The sequence below is a fragment of the Quercus robur genome, chromosome 8, assembly GCF_932294415.1.
Source record: "Quercus robur chromosome 8, dhQueRobu3.1, whole genome shotgun sequence".
NCBI classification, from domain to species: domain Eukaryota; kingdom Viridiplantae; phylum Streptophyta; class Magnoliopsida; order Fagales; family Fagaceae; genus Quercus; species Quercus robur.
This window is the reverse complement of record NC_065541.1, coordinates 15,542,556-15,553,955: the sequence shown is the minus strand read 5'-3', so window position 1 is coordinate 15,553,955 and position 11,400 is coordinate 15,542,556. Positions and strand designations below refer to the sequence as shown.

General features: G+C 30.6%; 1 protein-coding gene across 1 annotated transcript; it reads right to left on the bottom strand.

The window, feature by feature from the left end:
* Positions 1 to 237: 237 nt before the first annotated feature.
* On the bottom strand, positions 238 to 3,004 carry LOC126694772 (sesquiterpene synthase 2-like). The gene is made up of 7 exons (XM_050391268.1): positions 2,810 to 3,004; positions 2,427 to 2,697; positions 1,969 to 2,341; positions 1,448 to 1,666; positions 1,220 to 1,358; positions 872 to 1,120; positions 238 to 765 (listed from the first exon to the last, which is right to left on the bottom strand). Exons 1-7 carry the CDS (start codon positions 2,930 to 2,932, stop codon positions 472 to 474), a joined length of 1,668 nt encoding a protein of 555 aa, XP_050247225.1. The 5' UTR covers positions 2,933 to 3,004; the 3' UTR covers positions 238 to 471.
* Positions 3,005 to 11,400: the final 8,396 nt, after the last annotated feature.

The window sequence follows — 11,400 nt, the reverse complement described above, 5'->3', positions numbered from 1 at the left end:
ATTTTAAATAATAATTATTCATAAGAAGAAAAAAATAATTATTTTTGTAATGAAAACGCAACAAGTTGGTTATTCATAAAGAATAACCTCTCAATTGTGTTTACAAAGAGCTTCCTTAACCTCTCAATTACCCTCGTTTCCTTACAGGTTATAATAAATGGTAGTGTAGGGAAGCAAAAGATAACAACTTGATAAGTTTTAAGATAAACTTTACGTACCCAACCCCACTAGAATGGCACAATAATTATAATCTCCCACAAAAATGTACCAACAGTGAATCCCATCATCATTATAAATATAGTGCTACATTATTAAATAAGAAACTAGTAGTTTATCAGGGGAAAAAAAAAAAGCAAAGATTTTCCTTTTATCTTCAATATAAATGGGCCCTATATATATTAGAATATCAATAGACTTGGATCCTATTCAAGTCTTTTATTCTTTATGAAGATACTTATTTTGTCACCCCATTTATATTGGTATTGGGTCTATAAGCACTAATGCAACATTATCTTTCATCTCTTTTCCAACGTGAGTGTAGCCATCCCCTTCCTTGTAAATGACATCTATTACTCGTGCAAGATTAAGAACACGCATAAGTAGAGGCATGGGAACAACAGTAGGTCTTATACACTCCTCATTAATGTCCTTCCATGCATTAGCAACTTGCCTGTTGAGTTCATCATGGACTACTTGCTCTGAGACACCATGTTGCTTCATGTAACATTCGACTGCTGAGGCAGCATGCCCTCTCTCTTGCTCAAACTACAAACAAAGTTTTTCAAAAGGGTAAGTAGAAAGTTGGCAACACATATGAAATAGACCTCCCACACTAGCTTGTGAAACTTGATAAGATTTTTTGATTGAATGCCTTATGTGACTTCATGTCATCCATGAGTCTACCAATTATAGATGAAGCTGTAATAATCTTGGGGTTGCTGAAGATCCAATCAAATGCCTCTTTTGTAACGATGTCACCCATGCCAAGGAAAGAGATAGCTGTGAGCATAGGGTAACCAGAGGTTTTAAGTGCAACATGCATATACTCCTCCATTGTTGGGATGTAATTTTGGTGGAACCATTTGGCTTCGTCAAAGTAGGCCCGAACCAAACGTTTCATCTAAGGTTTAGACAACATGAATGAAATAAGTATGTAGCATGAAAAATTAGACAAAAAAAAAAAAAAAAAACATGAAAAGTTAAGTTGCTTGGCGCTTACAGCATCTTTTGCATAGCTAACACGGTATGATCTTTCTTTCTTGGCCAACTCATTTTCAATTGCTCCGAATACATCAAAGAGTGCACGATAACATATTTGCATGTATTCTGGAAGTTGATCTATGCAGCTAATATCCCACCTGAAAATATCATGTACCAATTACAGAAGTTAGACTGACATTATACATCATAGTCTTAACATATATATTAATTAATTCAATCTATAAACCTCTCAATTGCTTCAGTGAAGGGCTCGAGTTCTTCAAGTGTGCCATAAACATCATATATATCATCTAGAATGGATGTCATGGAAATAACTTTGGTTAGTATTTTTCTTGCAAGTGAATATTGGGGCTCAAAGTAGACCGCGACTATCCAAAAGTAGCACTCGACAACTCTATCTCTTGCAAAAGGTAGCTTCGTTGCAAAATCTAAATCTTTCCACCACCTACAATTTGAATATGACAATTAATATTAATTGATTGTAAGTAATCAAAAATATATAACAAAATGCTAGGGTTGCTTTAAATTTTACTACAAAAAATTAATAAATTGCTATTATCAAGAATATGATTACTACTATATACCACTTCAACAATCTAATAAATGAAGTTTGAATTAATTTTTTTATTATTATTTATAACACGTTATTTTGCAAGGTTTTTATAGTAAAATCTATAGTATTCCCTTCACCATGTCCAAAAATATTCGTACTTTGTCTTTTTGGATCATGGTTTTAGAACTAATTACCTTGTGATATCACTAAGTTCCTTTTTGTGCAATGATTGCACTAGATTAAAATCTAATATTGAAAGCTTGAGCAAAACTTTGTTATGTGAAGCATCCTGTTCATAGACAGAAATGTATCGCCGAGCCTCTAGTCGTGGTATGCCCTTGTGCAAGGGCTGCTTTAGGGCACGAGTTATTTGTGCTGCCAACGGATTGCCTATAAGGGATGCTGTAGACTTAAGGTGAGTGGTAGTGAACTCAAGGGCCTCATCAAGAATGTCTTCTTCATGCACCCTCAAATGTGTAGCTTCGTAGAAGGCTAGCATGCCTTCAACATTGCTTTTCAAGCTTTCCTTGAATTGACCATCTTCGTCTTTGAACTTGTTGAAGACATCTGTTTAGAAAAACATAAACTTTTTTAATAAAAAATGTCGCTAACTCCCTATTACATGAAGAAATCAATCATACTCGGGTCTTACCACACGAAACCTTAAATCCTTCTTGGCGTAGCAGTCGAAAACTGAGGGAAACTTTGTAGAGATCATCAACATCATTTTTGTCGTTAAAAGTAGTGTATATACGTTCTAGAGCTTCTTGGTTTTCTCTCTCAAAGTGGTAAGCGACGCCTAGGCGCTGGAGTGCATCAATTAAGCCCAACTGTTGTGAAAGATGACCTGTAGAGGCAAAGAACTCGTTTCTCACCTCATCTTTCAGCTCTTCAACTTCGCGTACTTTACGTAAAAGAATATCCTACACCATGAATTGCATGAACAAATAATTATATTGTAACAAAAAATGCTAAAAGTATTATAAATTTTACTACATAATCTTCATAAACTAGGGTAGTAAATAATCATGTTACCTTGTCATCTGGAGTATTGTTGATGAAACGGTCACCCCAAATGCTTGGATGGAAATTTGCTGTTCGGCGAACAACCTCTGATTTGCCATTTTGGGATGAAGCCCCTGAAACTTGGGTAGACATATTTTTTCTAAGTTCTAGGACGAGTCTATGTTTTGAGTGATAAGGTATGATGGGATTTGTTCTCTGTGAACTTCTTGAGCGAGATGTAGAATGCCTTCAAGGCCACGGTGAATAAAGTTAGGTACGGTGAATAAAGTATAATTTTATTAATTAGAATAGTCAGTAGAGTATGATTTTTTTATACACGTTTAAGTATGATGAAACACGTAACTGGAATAACCATTTGAGTATAACTTTTTTACTAACAACTAAATGTGTTGAATCGTGCATATGTCTCAGTTGAATAGAGATAATGGACATTGCCCAAATTCTATATGTCATAATGCACTTGATGGAGACGGTGGGGGAGGGTGGTAGCTGTATTGATATGATCACTCAAAATTTTGAAAAGTCTACTTATTCCAAAAATAAATAAGTTTAATTTGTAATTTTTTCTTTTTACTTTGAAAAGTCTATTTTTCCTAAAAATAAATTATTAATTTCCTTTTACCTAATTACGAGCTATCCCTCTCCCTTACATGAAAGAAAAGAAGGAAATTTTATATCCCTTGTATTCAAATATAATCAAAAGTTAAGAAAAAAAAAATATAAGCAAAGGTTTAGATATTTAAAAAATGTAAACAATTATCTCATAAAATAATTATAAACATATTATAGAAATAAGACTTTGTTAATGTTTAATTTTAATTCAATCTTTCTATATTAAATTTAGAAATTTAACTTTATCATGCTAAGAAGTTTAGAAGAGAAAATTGATAACCTCAAAATTTGAAGTTTTCACTTATGTTGTAGATGCATTTTTATGTGTGTGTACGTGTCCCTTCTGAGCATTTTTTTTTTTTGGTTCTACACTTGGCAATGCTTATTTCTATTTATATAAGTGAATTGGAGTAATCTAATTTAGGTGACAAGGTATACAACAGAAAAAGTTTACCTTAAAACTGGTTTGGAAGAAATTTTTTCAAACTTACTATGTGACAATTGATAAGATCATTTGTTTATATTTTTAGTTACATAACTTATTTAATAAGTTTTGTGACTCTGTTTAAATAATGTACATATGGTTTTATGAGTCATCATGTAGGCTGGTGAAAATTTCTCCAAACCGTCATGGAAGAAAAGTTTTTCCATGCGTAAATTATTATTATTTTTTTAAAAATCATGTATAATACACATTTACATATCTGTTTATTAGAAAAAAAGAAGAAGAAGAAAAAAGTGTTATTTGATTCAATAAAAGTAGGTGGTATTATCAAGAGCCTTATAGCTCAATTGGCTAGTATTTTCTAGTGTTTTCAATGGAGATATTCAGAGTTTTAATCTCTCATCTTACAACTATTGATTTATAAAAATAAAAAATAAAATAAAAGTAGTAGTATGGGCTATTTAGTTAGATCACTTCTGATTCAATTGCTAATTGAAAACGATTTTGTATTAGCTATGGTTTTAGATACATTTTTCCCCATTTAGACAGTAAATTAAGTAGTATTCAAAACTGTGTACAATTTTTGGAGTAAAATCTAATTAGAATAAATTGGATAAATGTACTAAATTATAAACAAAAAATTGAAAGATTCAATTGTGTAGAGAACTTTCAATTATCACTGCCTTGTAACTTAAACTAGGTTTAAATATGTGATTTGGAGGTGCTAAATATAATCCTAGGAAGTTTCTCCATATATGCATGCCTGCATGAGGGATGAAGCTTTCTATGACATAAACACATGCATGGAGGCCGCGTGCTGGGAAGGGTGTTACTTATTCTTCAGGAGAAAACAAGATTGTCAGACTTTGTCTCCTTTCGCAGCAAAATATGAATCTATGGATAGACCATACTCCTTTCTTTTGGCTACTTTTTCTATACTATTCTCTTATTTTATACGTCATACTAATAAGTCCTACCACGTTTTTTTTTTTTCTCCAAAATAAGAAAAATGAGGCTGATCAAATTGACACTTGACACAGAATAAAAAAGACAGTATAGCTCCAAATTTTTGGAGCTATTTTCTACAATCTACTATATAATGATTTATAAGATTAGTTATAAGGATTATTTACATAAATTACATGATTTATTATAAAATTCATGCGCAATCAAAATTAAATATAGGTGATTTCTTTATCGATCGTCACATAGTAGGTGAGAGGAAGATAACTATAAACCAATTTTTAGTTAAACTTCTTCCAAATCAAACATCGTTATAACTTAATGAAAATCCTTATTATTGGTCTTTTTTTTTTTTTTTTTTGGTAGTCAAAACTCAAAATTGCTAACATTTGCATTAATTATCTGCCTGGGGGTATTCCCGTTCTATTACGTGAGCTGCGTAGAAGATCTTTCTATCACGAAGGTAAAAAGATTTTCGTTCCAAAGGACAAATATTCCTTGTGCTTAATTCTTCAAGAATATACAATAAGAATATCTGGGAAATTGCTAGTCCATCTTGATGATTCTTGACCCATTCAACATTATGACTCTCTGCACCTGATCGAGGAATATTATACGCTATATCTAAAACTCATCAATCCACATTATTTCAAACGTTATCGAATGGTCAGTGCATCCGCATCAGTTTACATAAGACAGCAACCATGCATGAGAGGAAGCTTCACTTTTATTTATATGCGTCTATGTGCTATTCTTCTATATGTTTATTATTCTTGTTAAAACTTTTTTTTTCAAGATAGTTACAACTGCTAATCTTGTTCCCACCGTTGGGAACTTTTTCCCTCTCTATGAAAACATAAAAATTCATTATTGGGTGACTTGTGACTATGAATTTGATTGGTTAAGTAAACACTTAACATATTATCTATATATATATATATATATATATATATAAAACTGAAGCCTTCAAAGCTCCCACAATTTTCCACGTTACCACTTTTTTTTTTTAATTTTATTTTAGATTCTTTTTATTTTAGGTTTTATATCTTATATATTTATTATTAGTTTAAATAAAACTCTACTAGATATATGTTTTAAGAGCTTGAAAATTCTATTTCAACTAAAATTCTATAACAAAAATTTCAACAAATATATAATATAAAATCATTATCTATACATACATATATATGTATATATATATATATATATATATATATTAAACCATATGTATCCTGTGTAAAGTCAAGTTGCTCAGGCTTTTACGGCATCTGGATATTGTTGAAATTAAGCGCATCATGTTGCTAATGATGACTTGACTTGTGAACATCATCAGTTTTATATGCATACAGGTAATTTTCTTAATATCTTATCTTTCTTTTCTTTTCTTTTTTTTTTTTTTTTTGTGCTTTTCTTTAGTTTTAGTCTTTGTTTAGCTCCCATGAAATTTGTGGTACGAAGTACTTAGCATCATAGGTAATACTTAGCCTCTTATTCAAATTTGAGAGAGTCTTCAATGTCAGCTTTGATTATTTTTATTATCAAGTTGAGATTTTAATTGGTTTATCAAGCATGGGTTAGTTGAGAAATCCAATTCTCATATGCAATTGACAGATGATTAATAGGAGAGACAATAACTTATTATAAATAGAGGTTGAGGAGTTTAATAAGGTTTTGGGCGTGTGGAAAGCATGGCTTAATGAGTAGCAAAATGAGAGAAGTCGATGGAGGGGAGGAGATTGGAGAGTTTTTGGACTCTTTTTTTTTTTTTTTGGTGAGAATTTTGTAGTGTATTATTTTGGGTATTGGGTATTTTATTATCCAAGTAGGAAATAGAAAACCTAGGTATAAATAGTTGATTTGTTATTTGTTGTTTCATATTTCTAAATTGTTTCTATAGTTTGTAAGTGTATGGAAGGGATTAGGGTTATATGGAGTGTGGTTTTTGGTGGATAAGGCTAGAAAAATATATAGAGGTAAGGTTTAGAATATATAGCAATATATAGATCCTATGAAGTGCTATGCATTTTTCTACAAGGAAATATATGAACTTAAATTGAAATTTTACATGATGAATAATGTTATTTATTTATTTTATTTATGGATTGTGGCAAGATTGTTGAGATTTCTATGCCAGATACAGATGGAGTAAATACAAAAAAAAAAAAAAAGAAAAAAAAAAGAAAGAAGGAGAAGGAGAAGGAGAAGAAGAAGAAGAAGAAGAAGAAGAAGAAGAAGAAAAGCTAGAAGTAATAAATGCCTGAAATTATTTAACATTTGTTAATTATCCCGTGCATCGCACGGGTTAGCGACTAGTTAATGTATAAATCGGTGTAGCTATGTGAGTTAATAATTAATATAATGCTAGTATGTTGAGTTTTGTAATTTAGTTTAAAGTACTTTTATAAAAACAATGACAAATAGATAATGAAAATTGCATAAAAAAAAGTTATACAAACTTATTAAAATAAAATGGATAATGAAATATAATTTAACGATTTCAAAATATGAAAAATTGTATAAATTTTTTTTGGTAAAAGTTCATGTATTTTTTTAATTCAATATATTCAAGTTTTTTTTTTTTTTTTTATTTTGTATTAAATTTTGTTTAGTTTAAATTTCTTAATTCTATATATATAAAAAAAAAATTCATCGAGCAGCCAGGGAAATAGTGGCCAACTGGATGGTTGAAAGACAGAAAGAGTAGTATTCATCGAACATAGTAAATACTTACATTAACAAAAAAAAAAAAGTAAAACATATTTCATCATTACATTTATACAATTATACTGCCGAAGCTTTAGACTAATCTCTAGTCTTTACGAACAGGTTCTGGTCAGGAAGAGACAAGAGTGGCTGCAAAAATTCTATCAACCGTAATTAAGGGACCCTACAGTAGTCTTCAACGTTGTCAACTGTTTGAAAAATCAGGCGAATAATACTACACATTTTCCAATCTTTGAAAAATCAAGGTCACCATATACTGTTTAATACACTATTTTGAACATATGTTTTCAATTTTTAAACAATATTACACTTATTTTCATATACTATTTCACACACACATATTTCCAAAAAAACTGAAAACTTTTGTTTAAACATACGTACCAAATGAGCTCTTATTGTATAAGTTATGGACTCCCTTGATATAGAAAACTTATGATGTTAACTCTTTCTTTTAATTGACAACTTGAGTATGTATTATGATAGGCATAGTGTTGGTGTGTGCCTTATGACTAGACTATTTAGTTTCTAAACCAATCCTTATTTTCCTGACCTCTAAGTTCAAAATGGATCAAAATTCTCTCATAATTTTATCATCGCTATTTTTTTTTATGTGTTTTGATGTGATCTCATAATTTTACACGTGTTTAAAAAAAATCCTTACAAAATGAAATGTTTTCAATACAATAATTTTATCTCCTCTTTTTTTTTTTTTTTTTTTTTTTTTTTTTTTTTTTTTTTTTTTTTTTTTTCATCTTGAATGTTTTATTTTATACTTCATGAATATTATAATATGATATGTGTCAGACTTTTTTTCTAATTTGGTAGAGCATAAAGTAAAACATTTTCTTTTAAAGGGAAATATAGTAAAACACTTGAATTATAAAGTTTGATTTTTTTTTTCTTCTTTTTTATCTAGATATATTCTTATAACGTGTTCGACCAAATTCACAAACATTTTGTGTTACCTGGCCGGTTCAAAAAAAAATAAATAAATAAAAAGGAGATTTTTTTTATCGGGGTAGCTTAGTAATTTTGATATTATGGTTAGCAGTATATATATATATATATATTTATATACCTTATGTTAAAAACCCTAGCCACCGTAAAAACACATTTGTGGTCTTATATTAGAAAGGGTAGGGAGAAGGTTGCATGGTTTATGATAGGACCAACAAACCTTCTTGCCCAGCTGAACCCATCAAACACCTTCGTCTATCTTGCCATGTCATGGACGAAGGAACGCAAGCCATTAAGTGGAGAATTCAATACCTCGAATAGTTACAAAACAAACTGTCAAACCGTTGGAAGCCCGGCCACCAAAACCCACATTACTGAGCCCAAAGGCATTACAAAAGGGGCACTAAAGCCACAATAAAAGCCACAATGACTAGAAGCAATGGAACCAGATATAAACATTCCTCAAAACCAAATAAGGTACACATTTCGATATACAAATACGCCATAACTCTGATATTCTAAGCTCTCATATTTTCTTAAAGCTTTTATACGCTGACTTTATCATCGAAAACTCTATGGTAGGCATCACACCGGTGACCACCTAAGGAGGGCTCCATACCAATGTCACTTGTGTTATTCGATCCTCCTTTGTGCATGTAGATAGGTTGTCCTGCCTTCAATTGTGTTGTGTAATCATTGATAGTCCATCGAAGGTTTGAAATTAAAACCTACCTTAGTTAACAGGAAACGACAAGTAGTCCCTCTTTGACACCGAGCTAGCAATTAAACGACATCACTAATCTGTCTTAGGCAGAACATAACGACATGCTATTTCTTTCTCGCTTTGTTTCACTCTCTCTCTCTTGCAGACAAACAGTATCAGTAAACGAACTGCCGAAACGAGCTGAACATGGCCTTAATCAAATCAAAGCTACGTTTACCTCACTCTCTTTCTCACTCCAAAATACTCAAAACCCTGTCATTCTCTTCTTCAACTTCAGAACCAACTCTTCAAGAAGATGACACCGACAATGATAATTCCAAAACTACCCCTACCACTACCTTAAACCCTGAAGAAAACCTAATCGCCGAAAAATTCAACGCCCTAATCAAAGACCACCACTGCAAAAACCCAAACCTTTGTTATAGAAATAATCTCATAAAATAATTATTAACATGTTATAGAAATAAGACTTTGTTAATGTTTAATTTTAATTCAATCTTTCTATATTAAATTTAGAAATTTAACTTTATCATGCTAAGAATTTTAGAAGAGAAAATTGATAATCTCAAAATTTGAAGTTTTCACTTATGTTGTAGATGCATTTTTATGTGTGTATGTGTCCCTTCTGAGCAATTGTTTTTGGTTCTACACTTGGCAATGCTTATTTCTATTTATACAAGTGAATTGGAGTAATCTAATTTAGGTGACAAAGTATACATAAGAAAAAGTTTACTTTCAAACTGGTTTAGTGACAATTGACAAAATCATTTGTTTATATTTTTAGTTACATAACTTATTTAATAAGTTTTGTGACTCTGTTTAAATAATGTACATAGATGGTTTTATGAGTCATCATGTAGGCTGGTGAAAATTTCTCCAAGCCGTCATGGAAGAAAACTTTTTCTAAGCGCAAATTATTATTATTATTTTTTAAAATCATGCATAATACATATTTGTTTATTATTAAAAAAGAAGAAGAAAAAAGTGTTATTTGATTCAATAAAAGTAGGTGGTATTATCAAAAGCCTTATAACTCAATTGGTTAGCATTTTCTAACGTTTTCAATGGAGATATTCAGAGTTTTAATCCTTCCTCTCACAACAATTGATTTATAAAAATAAAAAATAAAATAAAAGTAGTAGTATTGGTTATTTAGTTAGATCACTTCCGATTCAATTGCTAATTGAAAACGATTTTGTATTAGCTATGGTTTCATATACATTTCCCCCCCTATAGACAGCAAATTAAGTAGTATTCAAAACTGTGTACAATTTTTGGAGTAAAATCTAATTAGAATAAATTGGATAAATGTACTAAATTATAACCAAAAAATTGAAAGATTCAATGGTGTAGAGAACTTTCAATTATCACTGCCCTGTAACTTAAATTAGGTTTAAATATGTGATTTGGAGGTGCTAAATATAATCCTGGAATGATGATATGGCGTAGCTCTTGGATTGCAATGGAGTTAGTTCTAGGAAGTTTCTCCATATATGCATGCCTGCATGAGGGATGAAGCCTTCTATGACATAAACTCGTGCATGAGGCCGCGTGCTGGGAAGGGTGTTACTTATTCTTCAGGAGAAAACAAGATTGTCAGACTTTGTCTCCTTTGCAGCAAAATATGAATCTATGGATAGACCATACTCCTTTCTTTTGGCTACTTTTTCTATACTATTCTCTTATTTTATTCCTCATACTAATAAGTCCTACCACTTTTTTTTTTTTTTTTTTTTTTTTTTTTCAAAATAAGGAAAATGAGGCTGATCAAAATGACACTTGACACAGAATAAAAAAGAAAAAGTATAGCTCCAAATTTTTGGAGCTATTTTCTCCGATCTACTATATAATGATTTATATATAAGAGTAGTTATAAGGATTATTTACATAAATTACATGATTTATTATAAAATTCATGCGCGATCAAAATTAAATATAGGTGATTTCTTTATCAATCGTCACATAGTAGGTAAGAAGAAGTTAACATCTAAACCAATTTTGAGTTAAACTTCTTTCAAATCAAATATCATTATAACTTAATGAAAATCCTTATTATTGGTTTTTTTTTTTTTTTTTTTTTTTTTTAGTCAAAACTCAAAATTGCTAACATTTGCATTAATTATCTGCCTGGGGGTATTCCCGTTCCATTACGTGAGCTGCGTAGAAGATCTTTCT